The following is a 27479-nucleotide window of genomic DNA, read 5'->3' as shown; positions in this document are numbered from 1 at the left end:
ACAATGATGCCACAATTACAATTTATCAAGGAAAGAACGATATAAGTTTTTCATTATTCAGCACACTTCATCTGGCAGTCGATATTGGCAGTAGTAGCCCCAAAAAACTTCCACACACACAGAAACTATTTCACACTACAATTCAGCAAAGTGTAACGATCATAGTTGTAGCGATCAAATGCCCAGAAAATATTCGGTGAAGGTGGCATCACAGACGTTTTCTACAACATCCTGGACCTCACTATAAAAATATTCCTGTATTTTGTATTGAGCAGTACAGAAGGCCAGAATTAGTTTTTGGAAAGCAGTTCCTTTAAAATCTTATTGATGAACTGAGTTCATCATACATGTTGCCCTTGCGCAAAAGGAAACATTCGTGCGCTCTTGATCATGTAACTGTTCGTAAGCGATCAAAATAATAATAGTAATAAATAAAAATAAACGATCTGATGTGTCAGGTAACATAAAAATTTGGAAACAAAACTGTTAATTTTTGCATGGGATATACAACTTCAACATGAGATGAATGTGCAAGAATAATAATAATAAAAAAATTGCTCAACTGCTCATCATAAATTCCACTTATCAGTAAGAAATCAATACTTATTTGACATAATCATATTTGACATCTCATATGCAATTTGACACGCTTATTTTACATCTTTGTCCTATTATAAGATTACTGAAAAATGTTTTTGGACTGAATATAGAAAATAATGTATACTAAATCTTATTTTTATTGAATTACATCATTTTTTAGCTAATTTTGAAGCCCATTATATATTCATAAACAAATATAATTTTCCATTATGAATACGCAATTAAACAACATTGAATAAAAGTAAGGAAAAACCCAGGAACCAAAAATAAATTCCTGTTTTTTCACAGTTTGGGTCAATTTGACCCAGTCCGCGGTTCTAGTGTTAATTAAGTCTAGTGTAAATAAGTGTTTTACGACTTTCTCTCTCTCTCTTAATACAGTCTGCGCTCATTATAGCGACCCCCATCGTCTGGTTGAAAATGGACATTACATTGGAAGGTCGCTATATCGAAAGGAAAACATCCAAGTTATTCATTATATGAAAAAATTTGTGACTTATCCTACCGGTAATTTTAATGGAATGGTAGCTATAACATGGGGTCATTATTATGGGCATCGACTGTATTTGCAGAAATTGTGCTTATTGAAAAATTCCCACAACATTTGTTGTCTTCCAAAGATTGCTGGTTACTACTTTTTAAACATATATTCTATGCTCAAACTTGAGTTTTCCACAACATTTCAAGTATCTCAGCTGTATTTTTTTTTTGTGTGTAACTTTGGAAAGTAATTATGTGCTCCAGTTTTTTTATTCATTTAGAAAGCGAGAAGAAAAATAATGGAGGGGTAAAAAAGCTGTGTTTGTTTTTCTACAGAACCAACCGTATGAAATTTAGCTACAGGACTCACAAATTCATAGGCCAACTTTCCTAGCAGCAGTTTCTGTGTAAGTCGATCACTTCATTATCTACAGGTGTAGTTTGGAAACTTTCGATTTTATTTTTGTTAAGTCTTATTAAAATTCTTGAGTGCATAACAGTTATAAAAAAATTAATTTCATGCATAAAAAAAAGCATGCACGGTTTGACATAATTGGCCTTGCACCAAAAACAATAAATATATACTTACAGATGGGACTCTATTTCCTCAAGAGCAAGTGATGCATTTGCCCAAATCCCCATAATTTTGGGATCCCAAATTTTAACAAAATTTATTCACTGATCAAGCAAACATCTTTGACCCTTGTGGCAAAGGCCCTCCTGATTCCTGCTTTGCCCAGGGTTCTCCACTTCTAAATTTGGCTCTGAATACAGATTATATGTTGTAGATGGATAAAAAAGATACAAGACAGAACTGGTTGTGTTATACTTTATTTTTCAGCATGAATTTATGAGTTAAACCACCGGAGAAAAAACATCACTTAATCACAAGAAATGAAACTTTCACAATATTTAAGAAATGGGACAGATTTTTCTTGGAAGAAAATAAAAGCAACAAATCACACTACATGAATGTAAAACAAAGTACTGCAGTAAACTTTTACGTGTAAAACACTGAATGGACTACAAAAAAAATAAGCACACAACTTTAATGTACAATTGAAACCACGAACATCTAAAAGTACAAAAATATACTAGTAAAAATAATATATACTTTGGTTTTTTTTAAACTTTGGCATTTCCAAAATGGCATAGTTCCTTTTCATATATTTATGTTGTGAATATATATATATACAATCCTATCACTATCATTTTAAAAATTGGGAATGATCACTCAGGAGGAATGTTTACCAACACAACTAAAGAGTTCCATATATAGCCTATGTATATTTTTGAGTAATACACGATAGAAATAATTTTGAACGGATTAAAGTACAAAAAAATACTTGCTACAATATTGAATAACATTTATATACTCTTAAAAATATGTTCCAATTTCAGAGATAGCAATGATTTCATGGGACTAAATAAAGTAATGTTAAGCATACGAAGGTTTTTTTAACAGCTGGTTGATGTGAAGATATATTTATGAAAGAGAAAATTCAACTGCCTCACAGGAAATCGAACCCATGTCCTCACTTTCCGGGTGAGTGCCCTAGGTGCACATGAGCTACAAGGAAAAATTGGGATATTCATTGCCTTTGTAGTCTAGGGCATTCACCTGGAAAGTGATAGCACGTGGGTTTTATTTCCCGCACACACAAGGGCAGTTAAATTTTATTTTTCCTAAATATATCTCCGCATCAACCAGCTGTTAAAAAACCTTTGTATGGATAGTGGAGACTGACATAATCTTTGGATAATATTAACCATCTGAAAAATATATGACTCCTTTTAATAAAAATAAACAAAACATATTTTCAAAGAAACCCCTGATCTACTTGTGAAAGAAAAAGTTGACATATTTAATAATATTTTACACATTTTTAAATGTCAAAAAATTTGCTTCTCAACGTATAGTATGAATTGTGATCGCTTGTTGAATGAATACTAGTTCAAATACTAGTATACAAATACAAGTTCAAAAAAATTATTGAATAGTCAAATTAATAACATGAGAGCTGTAACCAAACTGAGAATGTCCATTGTTATTACCTAATATAGTAGTTTTCTCAACATGGGTCTATATGGCCTCTCTTCTGGTCCTGGGATATTCTAAAGGGCCAAGGGTGAAAACCAAATGGAAGGGGAGCCATTACTGATGGCTAAGGATGCCACAGAGAACTGTGCAAAAAATTCAGATATGAAGAAAATAAAGCTTTTAAGAGAAGTATGGTGGAAAAATTGTGGCCACTTTCACATTCCAACAGTAATGTTCATAAAACCAGGACCATCCAAACATGGCCTGGGAGAAGCAGCCTCATAGGGGGCCTACATGTGATGAGATCTGGTACCATGCTGTTCGAGAGTATGTTGATTCATAAGCTTATTATGGAGCCTGAGAACATCGCTTTGCTGCAGCCCCCCCCCCCACAATGTTGAGACAACCCTGCGTGGAATGGAACACCCATAAGAGGGAAGTTCACTGAATTCTAGCCTAGGGGTCTGGAAATCAACCTTACTTCAAAATTTTTTTGCTTACTGTAAACTTACTTTAAAAAAAGTACTAAGTAGAAAGTCTCACTCCTGGATGTGGGGGGGGGGGGGAGGAGGGTTAAACACTGCCCCATAGGTGCCAATTACCAGACTTGAAAATCTGTGGTTTGTCAAAGGACGGAATGTTTCTGTGTTGAAAGCATGTCTTATACAAAATGGGAAAATTGCAGATTTTCTGAAGATTGTATGGGATGACCATATGATAGGTATTTCCCATGACATTCTGGTATTTTTTTGTAATCTTGACCTTCCCCACTTTTTATACAAAGTGATGTCTTTTCCATGAAGCCTGCTTGAATTTTTATTATTTACTGAAATCAAAGATTAAAATTATTTTGCCAACTTATAAATTGTATTATGATAATTATGTCTATATGAGTATTTATCTCACATATTTGTCATGTTGAACGTTTTTCGTAGAATCCATTTCAATCCACTATGACTTGCAGTGATGCTTCTTTTCAGCCATTGGCAATTTTTTTTTGGTAATTTTAGCAATAATTGGCAACTTCATTTACTTTTGGCATCATTTTTTGCACTCTGTCTTTAGAATCCAGACTTACTGTAATTTTTTTCAAAGAAATATGATCAACCAATTGGTTAGCCAGGATTGAGAGATTTTTCATTATGTTAAGCGCAATTTGGGGATTTTTAAAATTTTTCTATAACAATACAGAAAATCAAAAGAATTTTTTTTTCTGACGTGAAGAAATTAGGGCTAAAAAATCAGAAGGCTTCAGTGTAAATCAGAAACATTGGCGCCTATGCTGCTTCTAGACTATTATACAATTAAAAAAATTTGAAAGATCAGTTTACATATCCATTTTTATAAAATTCTGTCTGATGCAAATCATTGTTGCTCCTAATGAATTTATATTGGGTGTGGGGGGGAAGAAAGGGTGTATACCTTTTAAATCAACATCAAAATCTATATACCCATTTGAAAATATATTTATTTTTCAGATAATCTCCATTGTTCCAAATTTCATAGAAAAATATGGCAATTTTTTTTTTGGCACAAAAACATCACACACCTTTATATTAATTTCTTAAGTGAACCATTTATGTTCAAGAAAAATATTTCTTCTGAAACTTCTAAAACCTTGAGGAAAAATAGCTTTGAAAAACATATCAATCAGTTCGCAATTGAAGGTGGGGAAATAAAAAATTTTTAAACAATATAATTGTTGGTCAATAAACTTTTTTTTTAAAAATCTGAAGTTTGTTTTTCTGTGGTTCTTACAGTTTTTCAACTTAAAGCTAGGAATATGTGACAGTTTCTCTTGTAAGAAGTCTCTCCACAGAGAGAAGGCACAACCTCAAACACAAATCATCTGAATTGTTATAAGTGTATATTCCTGCCAGTTTGGTAGTGATATGACAGCACTTTGGCTACATAACATGTCTGCAAGGTATTAACAAACAGATGATGCAAAGATGAATTTTGGAAAGAAAATTCAACTGCTTTGGCAGGGAATTAAAGCACTGTGCCCTCACAATATATGCTCTAATCAAAGAAAATGATCACTGTGTAGCATATTGGTTATTGCACTAATCTTGATTGCAATAATGAATATGCTAAAATAACAATTTTCTTTCATTAGAGCATATACTGTTAGGGGGATAAGAATTTCTTTCCAAAATTCATCTTCGCATTATCCAGTTGTCTATACGTTAGATGAATAGCGCAGAGTGACACCCCCCTTTCTATAACAAGCCTGCGCCTCTAACACTCCTTAAATATATTAGGGACATATGCATGTAAACACTTTCAGACACGCATCAATTTGTTAAAAATTGTCCAAAGAAATGTTCAGAAGGTGCATGTATGGTGTGGTAGTTAGAACTTTTATATTATAAAAAATCAAAACAGTGCAAGCACAATTTAAGCAATAAAGAAAACTTCAGTGCATTTATGAACTGTGTTTTTTTAATGAAAGCAGTTCATTAGTGATTTATAATATTAAAATGAAGACAAAAATAGAACCCATAGAAAGCCAGAAACAAAAAAGAAAAAGGGATTTACAAAGCAATAGCACGACTAGCAATTACTAAAGGATTTCTAAATATCGAAAAAAAGGATTTATAAATATGAAAAATTTTATGTCACTAACCTTTGCTCTCTATCAGTACAAACTACTGATATCAAAGGTATCAATACATAATTTTGGTGAAGCAAACTGATGAATTCTGAATCGAGCAATGGAAAACTAACTAATAAACAAAAAAAACTTTCTTAAGGAAATTGGGACAAAAAATGACATCTTAATAAAACAAACAGGACGGCCAGACAGAAAATATAAAGCAAAAAAAAAAAAAAAGAGATACACATGACTGGATTTTCCATATATACAGAAAATGCTACATTTTAGGTTTCATGTTCTCAACATTCAAGTACCTATCAAGTACATCTAAAAAACAGAAAAATTAAAATTTTCATATTCTAATTTGGGTGAAAATTTGAATGTGTCACAAAATATGTCTGACTATTCCATGGCATTGCAGGTCCTCCAAATCGAACAGCATCTTCATATGAAGGAGGTGGTCGATCATCATCATGTTCTGACTAAAATTTATATTTTAAAAGGAGTAAAAGTATAATAAATCCACTGAAGAGTACAAGAAATCCTTGTGATTTATAATACTGTATAATAAAGTAATTTTAAAGTAAGATTAAAACCGGAAGAACTTTAACATTTTCATATATTTTTTCACCCTACAACTTTTACATAAAATACAAAATAAAATTACCAACGTATAAAATAATTTTCAGAGTGCAGTGCAAGATTATGATTAAGTAGTGCCGTCTTAACGCATGGGCCCACCCGGGCACGGCCAGGGGGCCCTCAGAGAAGAGGGGCTTCACAAAAATGTGAACGGATTGAAATTTTCAAGAATTTTCCAGGTAGGGCTTCAGAAAAATCACTTGGCCGGGCCCACGTTGCTCTTAAGTCCGCCCTGTGATTAAGCTAGGGATGTCCGGCCCTTTTTTAATTTGTGCCATATATATGAGATTTTTCTTTCATTTTAGCACAACTCAGGTCTATCGCCATGGGCAATTTACTACCTAGTTAGTTGTGCCGGAAGTGTAATTGTGTGTAACCTAACTGTCTGAGTGTGTATCTAGTGTTGTGTCTGATTTTTCAATGCTGCCATCTATATTTCAGAGGTGAAGTGTAATGAATATATGCTCTGTTTGTATGTTTGTAGAACTGTTGCTCTGTGTGGTGAGACATTTTAACAGGGAGATCAGCTCGCATTTGTGCCTCGAAGTTGGGAACCACAGAAACGCGAGTCCATCACTATGACCGTTTGATCACCACAGCAGCCCATACACAAGACTGCAAATGGTGCATGTGCAACTCTCCAAATTTTTTTTTTGGTCTCCATATTATATCCTCTATGGTCTTGTGTATATTTGAATATACATGGCAAATATGTGGTCAAAAAACCCATTATACCTATTTTTTTTTCATTATAACAGGATTCGACTGTATTACGCATAAAATTGTTAAACATGTAAAAAAAACCACTCTTGCGTAACTTATCTAAAATGAACAAAAAAAAAAGGAAAGGAAAAGCAAAAGAGAGAAGTCATCTATTGCTGACCAGTGAAGTAAACAAACTGCTCCACTTACTAATGTGGGGGACCATGACTGCCATTAATGGCTTCTGCTGATGAGAAAATACTTTTTATAGCCACTTCTATTAATTCGATCCCCCATTCTGACACCAAAATAAAATTTGTCATTTACAAAATCATCAAACACTGGCACATTTTTATACTCTTCTTTTTTTTTCAGGTGACATATTTCCATTTCTCACTTTTTCCCAATTATTCCGAACTTTTGGACACCTGTGTATACCACAGTTGAATAAAAATCACGATTTTTTTTAAAAAAATCCAAAAAATTGGACTTTTATCATTTAAATGAGATTTATTTATTTTTTAATTTTCACCTTAAAATATTGACTTATGCAGAATAAAACATAATCAAATTTTTATTTCATCAACAGTTAGTGGTTTAAATATTGTATCTTAAAAAATATGTCTGAACACAATAATAAATTCTAAAGATTTATACTTTTTAAGTATAGAAATCAGACTAACACTGATTTTTCAGACAATATTAAACTTGATAAATAATAAAAACAAATGTAAATAAATATTTCATACATAGAACAGACATTTATTTATATATGCATAGAGGGAAAATTATTTTTGGAAAATTTCTGCTACTTTTATCCTTTATTTTAAGTACAGGGTTGATAAAAATTATAATTTTTCTCTAAAAAATCAAATTCAGTTTTTTTTATTTGAATCAGATTTTTTAAATTTAAATTCTATATTTACTCATTTGTTACTTTTTTTCAAGTTTGAAAAGCTAACTTATTAGGAGTATATTAAATAGTTTTCATAACAGTTATAGTTTACATTTTAACTTATAGACTATATTAAGTTCTAGTGATCTTGCTTATAAAAAAAATCCTATTGGCATACTAAAAAATCCTACAAACTAATGTCATCTAAGAACAAATCATTCTACGTTTAAAACAGTATTGAGATTTTTACTTGATAAAAAATCCAAAAGCACAGTCATATTATGCAACTAACATTCATTAATTTAATCAATTTAAGTATTATGGAGAGAAATCTTGATAAAATATTACTGCGATACCACAAACTTTTCTTTAAAAAAGAACCACCTTGTAGGAAAAAAGTGTTTATTACGAGCTATGAGAAATTTCTCTATTGAGAATCATCTGTTTTTCTTCCTTCCTTGTAAGATGGGCTTGAAGGGGAAGGAAGGTGTAACAGTGTAATGTAAAATAGCTGTGTTTGCCCCTGGAGACTTCTTGGAATGGGATGGGAGCAAATGTCTTATTTTATTGCCAATAACAGCTACTTGAAACATTCAATTTACAGATGAGAATGGTGTTTTCCCGGAATGATTTATTCTACAATAGTCTCTAAAAGTGCTCAGATTCTTCAGGACGGGTAGGGTAATAAATACACATACCATCCCAATCCATGTTTGTGTCCTTCTTTCAGGATCTTGTATAGCCCCCCTATGGCTCCAACTTTTTAATGTGGGGGGGGGGGGTGAAGAAAAAAAGAGCAAATGCCAGTGCAATCTTGTGGGTTGGGATGCTATTGTTGGGAGTTAATAAATACATCTAGCTTTTGCTCTCTTTTTCAGCCTGCCAGGCCCTCAAGCTGGCCAATGTAATAGACTTGAGGACAGAACTGGGCACTTTCTTTTATTCCATTCCCCTCTTTTTTTTTCTCCAAAGCATCAAAAAGCTGCTACCATAGCTGCTGACCCCCTCTACCCCATCCCCGGGCAGTCAGCATACATTGCTACTGACAGCCTTCAGCCTCCATCTAAATGTTCGCTCGTCTGTTAATGTATGTCACATAAGAAGTGACATGGAAGATATACAAAATACCACTTCTTTTCTGCTATTTTTTCGTCAAGTTTCCCTATCAATTTAATATTATAAAGTAACCCCAGGAACCTTTCGCATAAGTGAATAAAATAAAAATAATTCAAAATATTTTTTGCCCAATTCATCTTTGTCTAAGGGTGGGATTACACAAAAAAAGTTTTGTAAAAACTCTTTGATAAAACGTGAAAAATTCAACCAATAAGGTCACCAGTTGCATTTGCTTGAATGCAACCGATGCGCCTATTGGTTGAATTTTTCAAGTTTTGTAAAAGATCTTTTATCAAACTTTTATAGTGTAATCCCGGCCTTAGTTTATTTTTCTATATTAAAATAAATTTGTGGACTAGAACACATCATGTTTGCGTATGACTTATACATTTTTCTTATGTGGGGATTTTCTATTTAGAAATCCACACACACACGAAGCCCTAACAGTGAGCATAACAATGCTCACTGCTTAGTTTTATGTGATGTTATACTCCTATAACTTACTTACTCCCTTACACCTTATCCAGTCCTACTTGATTAATTTGAAGTTCAAAAGGACCACAGGAAATAAATAAATCAAAGTATCCAAAAATTTTAATCACCAGGTTTACAATGTTATTTTTCGTTTTGCATCTGACCCATGCATAGTTGTAGAATCAGAAAATTCTTATTGAAATTAAGCGAGATAGCAAGATATACTTCTGGTTTAATACTCAAACTGCCTCTCATATAAATGACCCTAAATACAAATCATTAATAATACCATGTTATTCTTAACCTCGAGTCCCAATCATCTTATTATAGAATACAAATTTTACTCTGGATGAGATGAATATAAAGCATATTTATCAATTTTCTTCTAGTAAGTGATTAAATAACATAGATTGCCAGACCTAAAACATGAATACGAGGATTCATTATTAGCTCTTACACTTACCTCATCATTTATGGCCTTATCATAACTCGGAGGACTTTCACACTTTCCAATTGTCATAACAGATGAAACAGAAGGAGGAACTGTGAAATCAGATGATGTACAAGTAGAACTTTCAATGCAGACATATGGTACATTAGGTGGTGCAGATTGATCTGTATTGCAATCAACATCGAGCATAAGAGGCTCATCAGGTTGAATGTGTTCTGGCATACTTTGTGAAACACAAATATCTGTTGCTCTTCTTTCAGTTAATATTGACACACTTGGCTGTCTGAAAGCTTTTTGTTTGCATCGGTTTGAATTGGAAAAATTGCTGTAATATAAAAGAGAAAGAAACTGTTTTTTATCCATTTTAAAGATCAATATAACAATGGTACAATAATATAGAATATACTCAAGTCTGTGTCACAAAATTGTTTTATTGCATCAAAATCAAATCTGAGAAATCAAAAACTAAAATAATTATTTGTGTATAAGAGTTTACATAATTAAAGTGTATAGAAGAAAATTAACATACTTATACAATGATTTATTGCTAATTTTAAATACATAATATGTCAAGCCAGCAACATTTGCTTGAAATCAGTGTTTTTAAGAAATTTTACCAATTTATTGGATATTTCTATATAACCATAGGCTCTGAAAAATAGTTAATTTTAATTCTGAATTACATTGCTTCATCCAAATCTTTATACAGGCACTTTCTCATTATTTTCCTTGCTAAAACAACAGTTAACTCATTTTCAATAATAACTTACAATTTTTGATGATTGACAAACTGCCAGTTGCCACACTGGAGCATTTCTTTTTAAATGTTTTTATTAATTCCTGATAAAACTTAAATTTTATATAACTAAGCCATTTTTAATGATAATAAAAAATAAAATGCACTCCAGAAATTTGTCTTAAAAATGCGAGCAAAAAGAGGGATATATAAGAGGTAGTAGTAAAAATTTATGTTCCAATGAGATTTTTAAATATCTCATTTCCATAAAATACAGTATACACAGTGTAAAGTTATGTCCTTATACACACTTTATCTTTCGAACCACTGGTTACAGAAACATTCTCAATTTGAAAAAGTATCCAAAGATGCCCATTTTAGAAATGCAATTAATTTTACTAGGGATTGTATGTAGGTTTTTGTACAGGGTAGGCAAAAAGTCAGTAGAAACTTCAAGAATTCATAAAAACTGGAAAAATAACCAAAAAAAAAAAAAGATTTGCAGGCTTAGCATCGCTAGGTCACAGGAATTTTTTCAAGACCGAAAAAAAAACAGCTGATAGATGGTGTTGGTACGAGCGGTACTGTCCTGGGTGTATCGATCCGGTCCATCCAATCTGTTGAAACTGAAAGATGCGATCTGCCAAGAGGTGTCATGTATACATCCGGACTTGTTGCACTCTGCCATTGCTGGATTTGTGACTCGCCTGCAATGTGTTATCCCTTGTGGTGGTGGTCATGTGGAACACATACTGCTGAAATGAATGATTTAAAGCCATTTTCTGTTTGTTATTTGCGTATCTTTTCTTGTGCACATCAGCGCCACTTACTGGCTGTTTTCTGTTATTTTTTTTCCCTGTCTTAAAAAATTTCCTGTGACCTAGCGATGCTAACCCTGCAAACCATTTTTTATTTCAGTTATTTTTCCAGTTTTATGAATTTTTAAAGTTTCTACAGACTTTTTGCCCACCCTGTATATAATAGCAATGGTGAACAACACAAAAACACAGATAGCTATAAACCACTATTTCAATGATTGTAGGTGAGCCATTACTGGACAATACTACTGGACAATACAGTATTGTCCACCATTACGTAGAAAACTGAAACCTGCTCCTTTTGTCCAGCAACCTCAAATATTGAAAATGTTTACATTTGGTGACCTCCATTCACAGATGAAAAGGGAGTGGGATATTTTTTTATTACACAAGTTACCCATTATAGTACTGGGACTGTTTATTCTACAAACCTTGGGGTCTGCCTCGTTCCATTCAAACTGAAATTACTGTGAAATACTTATGCACATTTTTTGAAAAAAAGATTTATAAATCTGGTGATTCCAATGACCTCAACAATTACAGACCTATCTCAAACCTCAATTCTGTGTCTAAAATATTTGAAACAATTTTAAAATCAAGACTTAGTTTTTTTTTACATAAATCAAACTACTTCTCTTCCAAACAACATGGATTCCTTCCCAATAAAAACACTGAACAGCTCTCTTAGATTTTACTACCACTGTTTGTACTAATACCGAGAAATCATACAAAACTGTTGCAATATTTCTTGATATAAAAAAGCTTTCAATATCATTTCTCACAGAATCTTGATTGAAAAACTCAATTTTTGTGATATTAGAGGTGTTCCTCATGAACTCCTACAATCATACCTTAGCAACAGATATTAATAAGTTCAATGCTGAGATAAACATGGCAATTTAATGAAAAATATCAATGGCGTGCCCCAGGGCTCTGTTCTTGGTCCCGTTATTTCGGGTCTAAGTCAATTCGTCGCGCTCAACTTGTCGCAGGACAATTCGTCGCAGTCAATTTGTCGTGCTACAAACTCGTCGCGGTACAAATTTGTCACAGGCTCATTTTGTCGCGGTACAAATTTGTCGCAGGCTTATTTCGTCGCAGTACAAATTTGTCGCAGGCTCATTTCGCCGCTGTACAAATTTGTCACAGGCTCATTTCGTCGCGGTACAAATTTGTCGCAAGCTCATTTCATCGCAACAAATTTTAATTGCTTTAAAATTCATATGATTGTTGTGATCTTATAAATAGGGTAGTTGCTTTAGGCATAAAAAATGGAACTAATTTTTTTTCTAATTTATTGGAAATGTTCCCCCTCCCATCTGTTTTAATTTTTAACAAATAAAGGAAAGTATTCATTGAAGTCATTAAATTTTTAAAATTTAATTTTTACCATATAAGCCGCATTTCTGTCGGGATTTCCATTTCTCGCAGTGAGGGATGTTGAAGAGCTCACCCAAATAAAAAATTGAGATCAAATAAATTTTTAAATTTTAATTTCCACTGTATAAGCCGCATTTCCCACTTTTTGTCGGGATTTGAGTCCCTGAGTACGGGTTTGACTCCTTTATAAACGGAATGAATGGCGATTTTCAGCCCCCCCCCCACCTCCTCAATGTTTCCTTCATGTCGCCACCTTTGACTGGCCAAGGATGCCGGAAGTGTTTGGAACTTGTGGGTTCTTGTCTTGATCTTGAAGTAGGAAATTTTGATTTCTGAATCATTTCTCTGGGTGATCATACCCATTCCATAAAGTACCCTGGGCACCAACAGCATGTCTGTCTCTGACACCACTACAAATGTCAATCGATTTTTGATTTTTTTTCAACTCTAAAGTAACAACTCTCGAGTGAAAAGAATGAAATCAGACTTTTAATTAGATCATTATTCTTCATGTACATGACACTCGAAATTAAAATTACAATATCAATTACATTTAAAAATTTAACTGCATGTAAAAGTTTAATTATATTTGGAAATTCGGTTATAAAAATTTGAAATGTTAAATAATTGATTTTTGCTGTGATAAAATTTCAATATCATGTGGAAAAATTTCGTTTGTATGATATTCCCCAAATTACAGTGAGCCTATCTTTAACGGTAAATTTCTATCTGTCCCATTCCAGTATCTCCATAAGAACCTGAAATATTTAATTAATTAATAATTCAATTAAATTAATATTTAATTTTCACCGTATAAGCCGCACTTCCCGCTTTTGTTAGGATTTCTCACAGCGAAGGGAGTTGGGCGCAGATCAAGGATGGAAATGTACAGTGCTTATGAATGACAATTCGATGAAGTTTTCATAATGCCCACAGGATGAGCACCGACAAAGGCAATGTAATCACCAATAAGAAAGATGACTATGGGTCAGTCGCATAGATACAATATAACCATTAATCTTATGTTTATAATCAGTCGCATATCTTTGGCTGGCTTGTTTGAATATTTTCACATAATTTTCATTAGCGTCTAAGCTTTTGATACAAGGCTGGTGTGCTTGGTCTACGGCTCCAGTCAACGATTATTAAAAATTTCTTCTTACAATACAAGTGAATTAACATTAACAGACAATGTAAGATTATTATATTCAGAGGTATATTTCCTAAGTGGGGACGGGGTATGCGGGCTTTATCCCAAGATGACAAGTTCAAGTGAAAGGGCGTGACCAAAATTAAGTAATTGGTGATCAAGAACATGAATTAGAAAGGAAGAAGGAAGGCAAGGTTTGAATAGCCCACAGGTAGGAAAACTATAAATCCGCCTCTGATTATAGCCTACATTTATTAGGATAATTTTAATTTTAAAAACAATTCGTATCGTACATATAAACACTCCACAATATCTAAACCTTTATTTATTTTCAGTGCTTTGAGTATCATTTTATTTACACTTATATACGTGAATATCGCGTTATATATAGAATAATACGTGATGGTATTTTGAACTACCACAATTTTTTTCTTTTGTTTTAAAGATACATAGAAGATTTCAATTTATTGCAATTTAAATTGAATTCAAACAATTTAATTTTAAAAAGTACTACATTATTTTTTGTCATCCGTATAACCTGTATCTCTCTTTAAGATACAACAAAAAACTCAAATAAAGAAAATTCATAATAGTCTAATTCATTTTGAATTGCATTAAAAGTTTTTATAATTTTGGAACATGAATTATGGGGGAAAAACTTTTAAACACACACGTAAGCCAACATATCATTTCCACGTTCGGTTTTGCAATATTTGATGTTTATGCCAACAGAAATATGTAGACCGAGCATACCAACCTTGTACCAAAAGCTTAGATGCTAATGAAAACTATGTGAAAATATTCAAACAATCCACCCAAAGATATGCGACTGATTATAAACATAAGATTAATGGTTATATTATATCTATGCGACTGACCCATAGTCATCTTTTTTATTGGTGATTACATTGCCTTTGTCTGTGCTGATCCTGTAGGCATTATGAAAACTTCATCGAATCGTCATTCATAAAAAGCACTGTACATTTCTACCCTTGATCTGCGCCCAACTGCCTTCGCTGTGAGAAATCCCAACAAAAGCGGGAAGTGCGGCTTATACGGTGAAAATTAAATATTAATTTAATTGAATTATTAATTAATTAAATATTTCAGGTTCTTATGGAGATACTGTAATGGTAATACTGTAATGGGGGCAGATAGAAATTTACCGTTAAAGATAGGCTCACTGTAATTTGGGGAATATCATACAAACCGAAATTTTTCCACCTGATATTGAAATTTTATCACAGAAAAAATCAATTATTTAACATTTCAAATTTTTATAACCGAATTTTCAAATATAGTTAAACTTTTATATGCAGTTAAATTTTTAAATGTAATTGATATTGTAATTTTAATTTTGATGACCTTTCTGCATTGACAAAAATTAATTATTTTCAGTTAACTGCGTGTACACTTTTGTTCATGTTTTTATTTCACGTGTAAGACAAAAACCTACATACAAGCTCGCGTGGAACATGTACAGTGAAGAATTGACGGTTCGACGAATTGATTCTGCGCTGTAATATATAAACTAACGACGAATTGACACGGCAGAAAACTTGTACAGCTACAAATTGGAGCTGTGACAAATTTGTACCGTGACGAATTGACACTGCGACAAATTTGTATCGAGACGAATTGGAGCTGCGACAAATTTGTACCGCGACGAATTGATACTGCGACAAACTTGTACCGTGGCGAATTGGCATTGTGACAAACTTGTACCGCGATGAATTGGCACTCCGACGAATTTGTACCGCGACGAGTTGAGTGCGACAAATTGACCGGCTACGCGTTATTTCTTATTTTCATAAATGATTTCTGCATCCTTGAAATTTTTGGCAATACAGTAACTTTCGCCGATGATACAGCTATACTTTACAGTGCTAAAGACTATCCAACATTGAATAATATAATGAACCATGATCTAGTAAATGTTTTCAGCTATCAATTTAACAGTTAATGTTTCAAAAATAAAGTTTATGAATTTTTCTTTACTGAATAATCCTCAACGTAACATCTTATTTTTCATAATCCCAACTGTTCTCTTAATGACTGTAATTGTAATATTCTGGAACAAGTAAATTCAATTAAATACCTTGGCATACATGTAGATTCAAACTTAAAATGGAATGCCCATGTACCCAAAAACTTTATTATTTGTTGTACAAATTATTTTATCTCAAATATTATGTGAATTTTTTTTTTGGTATTATACTACTAATTTTTTCACTCGCAACTACTCACACTTCACCATGGCTTAGTCGCTTCGGCAAGTGATTAAATCACTAACCTAAGTCCTTTGATTACTTACTCTGCATAAAAAAAAATTATAAGGTTGATAACAAACACAATTACAGTTCATCTTCCTACAATCTTTTTCGTTCCTTGAATATTCTTACACTACACTACCTCTATGTTTTTTTTAAATCAATACTTATACTTATGAAAAACCAGCATACTCTACGTTTGAATACCTTTCATTCATCTGCAAGAAGAAACAGAACTTATTTTGTCCCTAGAACCAAGAAAACGATAGGGACAAGATAAAAAAAAGTGTTTTTGACTAAAGTTCTATAATTCTCTTCCAATTCAACTCCTTAACAACAACACTTCTTTCCTAATGTCAAAAAAAAAAGTTGAAATTATATTTGTTTTCAATCAGTAATATAGAAGATTTTTTTAAATTTTTTAACTTCTTGCACAACTTCCTTCTATACCTTTGCCTCCCCCTTTTTCCTTTAAAAATTGGCATACATGAAGTTAAACACATTCTATTTCTCTATCAATATTGAATTTTTTTCACCACATGCCTGCCTGCCATCATGATTTACTGTCTAATATTATACATATACTTTTATTCACTTATATATAATATTGATGTAAATTTTTTGTTTTTGCTTTCTTTTTGCATGTAATTTTTTTTCTCATTCATAGCTGTGATAGCCAGTAAGACCAACGTAGCTTCTTGGTTTTTTTTTTGTTTCTTATGTATTCGTGTTTTTTTTGAATAACTAATAAAGTGTGTATACTTGAAAACTAAACAAGCCTGGTTCTTAGAGAGAGAAAAAAGAACAATAGTGGTTTGGAGTTTTCAGACAGAACATTGGATAGTATTGTTTTTTATTTCACATTGTGGTTTAAGTGGGTTGAAAGAATAATTTTCCCAAAATTTCTGAACCAAATTTTCAAGAATGGTAAATTGTCAAAAATTTCAGCGAATAGGCGGTAAGGAATTCCTGCTTGAAAACTCTAGCTGCATATGTAACACCAGGACTGTAACTAGCCATTCCTGTGCCCTGAGCAAGAATTTACATTTAGGTCCCTTCTGGCCCCCTTTCAAGTGGGCCCTGTGCAGGTCCACCTGTAGCACCTGCCTAGTTACGGCACTGTGTAACACTATTCAAAATTTAATTTTTTATGATCTCTCTGTCCTCTAACTTTCAGTTAGAAAGTTGTTGCCCTGTCTCTACTAAACCCAAAAAATTTAATGTTTCTAAGCAATATTTGCTGATATATTGCTCATTGTAAGTTAAGGGGGATATCTCAGAATTTAGATGAATTTTCATAATTTATACAATTTCATTAACTGCTGCAAAGAGAATGTGTGTGTGTGTATTGAATTTTCACTTTTTTCCCCCTGAAGTTTGTCTCTTAATATATGCTGTCTTTTCCTCATTTTCGACAATTTTTGAATTCAAATATCTCCACTAATGTTGTTCTTTGCAACATGGAATTTTTTTATTGTTGGGCTCAATGGAAACAGAGTAAAAACTTTCTAATTGGAATTTATAGAACAGGTTGACTGTATAAAAAGTTAAATTTTGTATTTATGTAATACATAAATAATAAAATATCTAAAATTAACACGCTATTTAGATACTTTGTGTAATAGAAAGTATTTTTTCAGTATTATGTACAGTACAAGTGTTACCAATGGTTTAAAAGATAATGGGTGTATGAAGACTTATCCTTACACTCAGTATATTTTTGTTATAGTGTTACGAGTATTGGTTTCAATTTGATTTGTCCTAGCATGAATGGTCAGATATCATTAATTTGAAGATTCTCACAATACTATACCAATTACAACTTATTAACTGATGGGCAAACCGTTCCCACCATAGGGAGGGAGTGGCAGGGAATGACAGAGCCCCTTGGTATCATTTCTATTTTTGAGTTTATCATACCACCTATTGATTCAACACCACAATAATTTAAGGTGTTAGTAATGAAGTTAAGGGGCATCTTAAAGTTTAGAAACATTTTTAAAAACTGTAGTTTTAAAGAATCTTTTGAATATTTGTACTTCCTCCCAACCCCCAAGTTTGTCTCTCAATATATGCTGTTCTTTTCATCAGTTACAGCAATTTTTGAATATCTTAATATATACCATACAAAATTATAATCATAAAGTATATTGCTCACCTATTAGTTATAAAAAAAAATTGTGCACAATGCACCCCTAGATCTTGTTTTGTGATATTGACAGAAAAGGAGATCCATACCCATAGGCATTAAAACAATATTGTCATTCGATCCTTTTTGTTGCATTATGATCATTTTTTGCACACGAAGGCTCTAGACCAGGACTGAGGTTCACAGCTGATTCTGAGCGGCAACATTGAACAATTTTCATGTCGCTCACCAAGAGAATGGTGTGATAACTACTTAGTGGGAGGACTTCCTGAACTCTGTGGCAATGTCACCTTTTATTTTATACTTCCGTTCAGGATATATTCTGACATGCACTTAGAGTGTATCGAACTCGTGACACCTCCAAACATCCTTTGGTACAGTAGGTGAGTGTATCTCATTCAGCTGGGCAAGCACATCCATAAAATAATATGAAATAGGGGAGAAATACAGAAATCAATTCAAATCAAGATATCAACTATATTTCTGTCAGCTTGAATATGTATTTGTTAACGCAGGCTGAAAAACAAAACTACCCCAAAAATTTGTGAGCCAAACTGTTTGGTAGCCAAGGTATCACTATACTGTATTTTGCACATTGAAAAGAAAAAAATATCAAATAATTTAGGAGAATCTTCAATAGCACAGTTTTAGAATCCTCAGAACACAGTTTTAACATCATTATCATGTTGTGAAGTAGAAAAACCAAAAACTTTATTTTTAATGCAAACTTCAATTTATTAAAACTTGTTAACTTCAATTCAAAAACAAATTTCATTTTTATTTTATGAGCACATTTTTTTGTTTGTGAAAAAAATGTATGTATATTAATAACAAAGTTGTGACTTACAGCACACACCAACATAAGAGAGGGGCTATAACAAAACCCAGAAGAAATAATAAATGCTTCAAGCTGAATTCCCTTACATCACTTGGGTATTTTCCTGAAAAAAAACAAACATTATATAAAAAGAAAACAAACAAAACAAAATAAATCTCAAATATTACTGAAATTGTACGAATGAGAAGTATATATTATATACATAAGCCACAGATGTTTTTGAATTGATCTCAGTGAACTTTTTCGATCGCTCAAGTCAGAGGTGTACAGGTAGATGAGATCACACGGTGCCCATTTCCTCCATCAAGATGATCAAAAATTTTAAATATTTTTCGTTTTAAAATCAAATTACCAAAAGAGAATAAGGTAAACTGAGATAAGTGGAACCATTTTTTTCATTAGTTGAATAAAGATAGCACCTAGGTCGAAAAAGTCAACAAAACTTCTTGAAAATATGGCAACTGGCCCTCTGAATCATTCTCATTTTAGAGCTAATACTTTAACCACATTTTCTTCAGTGTCGTCTTTTCAAGATTAATAATAAAGATAATTTTACTTTTTATTGGAGCATTGGTTCCACTTGCCTCCTCGGGGGGGGGGGGGGGGGCAAGTTGATGCTGATTGTGCTTTAAAATCATTAATAAATTAAAGAAGTTTAAACAAAGGAAAAAATTCATTTAAACCATAAAAAGCCCAAACATTTTATTATTGATATAAAAAGCCAATTTATAACTTTAGTATGCAAAAAACTCACAATGTTGATTGATAACTTTGGAATACAGAAAATTCACAATGTAAAAATACCCCCCCCCCCCATAAATATTATCTGACATTATACGAGAAAAATGTGAAATTTTCTAAAATGCAGGGTATAGGGTTAGTGTTAATGCATTGGGTTCCACTTGCCTCAGCACAGTAAAAACAAGGGAAAAAATGTAAACTTCTTAATTCCTCCTTTACTTAAAGAGATATCATATTTATATTAATATGACAGATAAAGTAATTAGAAATTAAGAAATTGACACCAAATTATCAATATTAGGCCAACTCACACTTTCAGAAACAGTCAAAATGTAAAGGGCACAGAAAGTAGTACCTTGACCACAAACCTAACATTTATATGAAAGTTCCTTGTAAACTTGTACGAGCAGCTATTGTACCAATAATATTTTTACTGAAAATTACAGTAAGTATGAAAGAAAAACTCAGCACGAGACCATTCCCAGAAACTAATTTTACAAATCATGTGGTTCCATACACTTACCCCCAATTTTTCCTTCCCTAAGTTTACCTTACCAGAAATTTCTATCCACACACAACAGTCATGGCCTATCTCCATTTCATATATATAAGAGCCATCTCAGTTTTTAAAAACATATCCTTCTTTGTTCTATTAGACTTTTCATTCACACTTGTCATACACAAGTCAGAATTTGATCTTAATAGGTTTCGGAGAGACAAGACAGATTTCTCAGAACAAAGACAGGTCGTGACTGTTGCACATGAATAGGCAATTATACAGTGGCTGCTTTGTTTTAGGAACTTCCAATTTATGAATGACAGGGCTGGTCCTATGAATTGTGCTGCCTGAAGCAAATAATATTTTGTTGCCCTTGAGATACATCTATCTGAAAAGAGTTTTCTTTCTCCACAACCTCTATCACGTTGATACAGTGGTTTCCAAAGTATTGGTCATGACCTCCTTGGGGAGGAGGTAGCATTGATGATTCAAGATGTTGGGAGAGAATTTTCTAAATACAAACATCCTGATGAGAGTAAACATATCAAATTAATATAATAACTCTTCTTTAAAGGGGAGGATGGTTCCATAGTGTGCGCATCTGTTTATATTTTTGACATGAAAACATCTTTAAAACTGATGCGAAGTGTGGAGAGGCAATCCCATCCAAATGAACAATAGTTTTTGTCACAAAGTAATTTCAAACTTCAATAACTCCATTGAAAACAAACATAGTCTTGCCATCTTGGTCTCGTTTTAAGGTGGAAAGATGAAAGTTTTTGCTAGTATCAGTTTTATATTTGTGGCAGGCTGACATCAGGAACTGTGCACGCACGAAGTGAACCAATGATTTTCGAGTTTTCGGATCGGACACGTGTCATCATCATCAACAACCATTTTCAATTCACTGCTGGATGAAGGTCTCTAAATTTTTCACATGTCTGTAAATGGGATCATGTCTCAGAAACTACTCATCCAATCCCAATGAACCAAGCGTTGTTTTGAAGAAGAGTATATGTGCTATTACTCATTTTGAGGTTTGAGTTTGTATATCTTAAAAGGTTAAAACACTTGAAAAGATACAAGGCTGTAAATCTAAAAAAGTGTAAACATTTCCAGATGTTTTCAAAATGTTGCAATATATGAGTACAAAGTAGAACCAAAATAAAAAAAAATGGGCACGAATGTATAGAACACAAAATGACAAAGATAATGACACCAAAAACCAATGCGACCTGAACCCAAAACAATTGCGCAGTACTGCAATGACTATAGGCAATGCATGCACGCTCAGGCAACTCTGGTGGCATCTGACAGGGCTGGATCAAGTATGGCTGTGGATTTCATTGCTGATGAAATGGACAGTGCTATGGAGGTTGACCCAGACCCATTGGATCCACTTGACATTTCCAATGTGGTGGCAGGTGCCCGAAATTTGACTTGCAGCAGGGCCAACAACTACTTGAAAAAAGTTGGAGAATGTTCGCTGAAATTTCACAAGAAACCAAGCCTCACGAGAACCAATGGAAAGAAGACTATTTAAAAATTGGAGAGAACATCTGCTTAAATTTCTCTACAAACCGAGCCCCATGAAAACTAATGAAATGCAGCCAATTTAAAAATTATGAAGCCGAGCCCCGATAAAACCTTTTTCCTCTGTAACTCTTGTTCTACACTGCGCAGTCATGCTTTCTCAGGCCTCCATTCTCATTGCATACTCTGTACGACCACTTTTGTTCTTGGCCCACTTCTACTTCCTTCACGTGTGGGCATAGACAACCACTTTTGTGGGCCTGTGAAAAAATCCACATTCATTCAGATTCTTAGAAATTATGTGCTCCACTTCAACTTCAGAATGCACTTTGTTAGCGCATGTCTAAACACAGCAGTTTCAAATTGCTTAGCGCCATTTCATCCACCCCTTTACTAGATTCAAAGTTCGTGTTCTAATGCATTTCTATTCTCTGTTACTCCCCCACCATTCTCCCCTACTTAGTAGCTGAGGAGCCAACTTCAGCTTGATCTTCATTTTGATATGGATTCTGAATCTTCACTTATGTGAAATTTTGTTTCCATGATCCCCATCACAGCATTTTATAGTACGGAAAATTTATAATTTCAATTTATTATATATGGCTGAAGATTTCATAAAAATAACTGCGGCAGTACCCAACATTGCCTATTATTTTTCCTATTTGGAAAAATGTCTGTCCTTCAACGAATTAACTGAGCTATTTAGCACATACAGTGAAACCTGTCTAAGATGGACACTGTAGGAGACATAAACCTGTCTTAAACAGAATCAAAATATAGTCTGTTTAATGATTAGTGCGTTTATTTGCACCTTTATAATACGGAAATCTGTCTATAATGAAATATTATTTCAGTCTGTTGACGTTCCGTTTTGTACAGGTTTCACTATAACACATTAAAATTCTACATAAAATTTACTAAAAATAATTTGAAGAAAAATCTTATTCAACCAAGTATCATAAATGTGCTTTTACACACCTTTATGAGAAAACGTGAAAATTAATAAATTAATATTTATTCTGAATCCAAAGACAAAATTTATTTATTGAGAATTTGACAATCATCCTCCACATTTCCTAGTTTTTGAAATTCTCTGTGTTATTGTGATTCTCTGTTATGTTGCTTACACACAAATAGCATAAAGGTAAGTTTTCCTGACTTTTTATTTATGCATTGCTGTGAAATTTTCCAATGAAATCACCTCCTCAAGTCCAAACGTTTGTGAATAGAGGCATAGTACACAAGAGAGAACATGGGGGTTATACCCTCTCCAAGATGATCAAAAATTTAAAAATATTTTATTAAAAAATTAAAATATTGAAAGAAAATACCTTTATACTGTATATGTTAGTTATTAGACCAGATAGTTATAGTTAGTTATTACCAGATTACATTTCTGTTCATTTAAAATATTTTTTGAAGATTATTAGCTCAAAATTTCTCTGGGAGCAATTCCTTGTGCTCCCTAAACACAATGTGCCCCTCTAAAGGTTGATCTTGCATATGCCAATGCTCATGACCAGGGCATTGTAATGTGGTATGGTGCCATGCCGCCCTGCTCATGGTGCAACTTGGTTAACACAAATTAAACTCTACCACCAGTTATTGTACTGCTTGGTCATTGTTTGGCACAGCATAACCTTGATGGTCCTTGCACCAATAAAAAACAAACTCCAATCCAAAGGTACATATGCACCCTCGAATGGTTGATGACACATATCGCAGCAAATCCATTGGAAAAATATGATATTTACTTTTGGTGAAGTGCTGTTGTGTACTATGTAAAAACACCCCTCCATACCGCCTTTGCTATTCTGATTCGACCATACGTTCTATGACCAAAAATACTTGTTTAGGTGTCTTATATCATCTCTTATAGTTGGACCCATAAATTTATAATCACCCTTTATTACATGCAAGAAACATCAATGAACTGAAACCCCTTCCGCCACTTATTAAATAAAACTTAAAACCCTTCGATTGAAATCAGCAACCAGATTTTGATTAATGTACTGCATTAAAAAAGCAATATGATATGATATTAGCTAATATTTTATAAGCAACTAGCTGGTACCTGCAGCTTTGCTTGTAGGGATTTGGCATTCTGAAAATTACTCTGCAATGTTTCCCCCATATAATATTTGAACCCCTCATGACCCCATTGGGGGATGAATTTTCAGAAATCCTGTCTTAATGGGTATCTACTTTATAGAATATAATACTGACTAAATTTCATATTTATGGATTCAGTGATTTTGGTTCAGTGATGATTGCTCCATATATAACCTTTGAATCCCCTCCCTTATGGGACTCAATTTCAAAAAATCCCTTCTCAGTGGTATAATACAATACAACAATACTGACAAAATTTCATATTTATAGCTTCAGTAGTTTTGGCTCAGCGTGATTTCTCCATATGACCCACCCATTATTGAACACCCTTATGACACCCCCTTAAGGGTCGAATTTCGAAAAACTCCCTTTTAGTTAGTCTTTACATCATGAAATAAAACTACTGACAAAATTTCATGAATGCTCATAGTCACATGAAGCAAAATAAAAGCTATCATTCAACAGTCAAATCTTCAAACAAAAAGAAAGATATACTATCAGATACAAATATGTCTCATGAGACACATATCCAAGATTCATTGCCAGTGAATAATTGAAAACTATTCGCGCATATATATATATATATATATATATATATATATATATGTATATTTTATTTTCTTTGATTTTGCATTATATTCCATCAAGTTATCTTGTAATGGGGTAATATATTGAGAAATTCAATTTTAATTTTGCACTGGGTTACTGAGTTTTATTGTGTTTGAAATTGAAAACAAAATATTAGTGCTTCATTTCAGCATTCGACTTATTTTGATTATTATGTATTGCGCAAATAATGATACCTAGAAATATGTTGTGCATTGAATACTTATACTTAAATTGTTCATGAGATTTTCATATGCAAACGTACCAACTTTTGGAATCCGGAGATTCTCCCAAGGGGGGTACCTCCTCCGGCACTCATAGACATGATCAGGGTTGGCAGGTTTTTGACACATGGCAGTTTTTGATGGTTAACTGTCACGTCAAAAACCTTTGTCAGAAACTGTCAAAAACCTTTGTCAAAAACCGTCAAAAACCTCAAATATTGCTTTTCAATATAAAAATTCCCATTGGAAATGCACACGTTAATTGCATGTAATGTTTAAAGTGACTATGTTATAGGAAGAATAAATATTTAATATGATTCTAAAATAATTTTCTACTCTCTACAGAATTATTTTGGACAAAATTATATATGGGTTTTTTTTCCTTATACTCGTAAAATATACAATTTGAATAAAGCATAGCATAAACACTGAAGGGAAAACTATGGAATGATTTGACATTCTCTGATTCAAGATGATTCTTGACCTTCCAAAAGTTCTTCAACTGCTTATATATGTGTTAATTGATATAAACCATCTGCTGTACTCTTTTTACAACAGATAAGTGTTTAAAAAAGTTTATTACATCATATATGTAATGTTGATTTCTGTCATTATTAAATTATCTAGAAAATCACTGAGATACTCTTATTGTGCATTCTCCATCTTGAAATATATCTAGCGATCAAAATACTAAATTGTAGAAATAAAATGTCATTTAATTTGGCAATGCTAGCTTGTACATGAAGCTTAAGAAACCCCTGTAACTTATCCTTAGTCAAACTTAATTATTTCTTACTTTTGCACTATGATATGGTATATTTATTAGCATTTATAATGCAATAGTTTTCCAATTGAAGCTGTATTTAATTTTAAATATACAAAACAAATGCTTCAGGTATCAAGTTCTGTCGGCTCTGCTTTGGTTGAAATACTCTTTAAGAATGTGAAACTCTGTGAACATCCTGAGCTCTAAGAAATTTTTAGATGAAAATAAATGAGTTTAATTAATGTATTAAAGAATACATAAGTGTATTAACAGATTTTGTGTGAGAATTTTTACATGGAATAAAATTTCGGGCAGATGAGAAAATTTAAAATATCAAAATAGATTCTCAGTAATTATAATTCCAAATATAAAACACTTTAATCTACATAAAAGTAAGTGTTTTTTAATTTAGCATATCTATCAGGTTAAAAACAACTATTTGACAACATTGACAACAAGTTTTTTACTGTTTTAATACAGATTTATAGTTTCTGAAGTCTAAAACCTAACTCTGTGATGCCCCTATCATACATATTTTGAATAAGCAGCACTATTCCACTTAGCAAATTGAACACAAGTTAAGATAAGCTTAGATAAATAAACCATAAAATTATATTTTATATGTTCTAGACTCTTATGTTGAAAAACTCAAAATTGCAAATTATAATTAATATTTTGTTTTAATTATTGTAATAAATTAGTGTTTAAAAATAAAACATTGTAATATACAAAAATGTGAGTTTTTCATTATGCTATATACCTATTGTGTTCAAAACATTATCATAGGTTTTTGACGGTTTTCGACAGTTTTTGATGGTTTAAACCAGTTTTTGACAGTTTAAACCAGTTTTTGATGCTTGTCATGTCAAAAACCAGTTTTAGATATCAAAAACCCAACCCTAGACATGATCAAAAAAAATTTTCAAAATTTTTATCAATTAAGAAAAAGTTCCATCCCCCCCTTAAGGCAGGTTCTACATTGCCCTTGAGCAGAATGTAATTCCATGTCAGTCTTTTCATGCAGAATCACATCAACAAGGATGATGTCACTCTCCGCTACCATACAAAGGTTTTTTAACAACTGGCTGTTGCAAAGATATATTTTGGAAAGAGAGAAAATTCAACTGCCCCTGCAAGGAATCGAACCCACATCCTTTCACTTTCCGGGTGAACGCCCTAGACCACTAGACTACAGAGGCACAGAATATCTCAATCTTTATTTGGAGCTCGTGTACACATTCTTGGAGAGTGACATCATCCTTGTATAAGTCGCCATCTGATGGCAGCGTCAGCGGTTGTGAGCTTGGCCTGAGTCTGGTCCGGCCGTCCATGTACGGTCCCTTTCAGTGTACACGAGCTCCAAGGAAAGATTGAGAGATTCTGTGCCTCTGTAGTCTAGTGCGTTCACCCGGATAATGAAAGGACGTGGGTTCAATTCCCTGCAGGGGCAGTTGAATTTTTTCTCTTTCCAAAATATATCTTCGCAACAGCCAGTTGTTAAAAAACCTTCGTAGAATCACATCTACATACTGTTCACAAAACATATGTGTTTCCTTTCATGGATGCTATCAGTGATTGATAATCTTGGGTATATGAACTCTTGAAAGCTTTATATAGCTTAAAGTTTTATATTTTCTTTCTGAACTCATATTTAATC

The 27479-nt window shown here is 32.9% G+C and overlaps 1 protein-coding gene across 1 annotated transcript in view; it reads right to left on the bottom strand.

Moving 5' to 3' along the window:
• Nucleotides 1–1891: 1891 nt before the first annotated feature.
• LOC149067547 (uncharacterized) overlaps nt 1892–27479 on the bottom strand; it is an 80155-nt gene continuing 54567 nt past the window's right edge. The window contains exons 4-6 of the mRNA XM_089252427.1: nt 19351–19444; nt 10013–10325; nt 1892–6202 (exon numbers count right to left, since the gene is read on the bottom strand). Coding sequence (XP_089108553.1) covers nt 6080–6202; nt 10013–10325; nt 19351–19444 — 530 coding nt within the window. The 3' untranslated portion in view covers nt 1892–6079. The remainder of the gene's footprint in view (nt 6203–10012; nt 10326–19350; nt 19445–27479) is intronic.

This window comes from Pholcus phalangioides, unplaced genomic scaffold, assembly GCF_987345545.1.
Source record: "Pholcus phalangioides strain wild (caught in Gottingen) unplaced genomic scaffold, Ppha-v1.0 ptg000029l_1, whole genome shotgun sequence".
In the NCBI taxonomy this organism is placed as follows: Eukaryota; Metazoa; Arthropoda; class Arachnida; order Araneae; family Pholcidae; genus Pholcus; species Pholcus phalangioides.
This window is presented reverse-complemented; position numbering and strand designations above follow the sequence as displayed.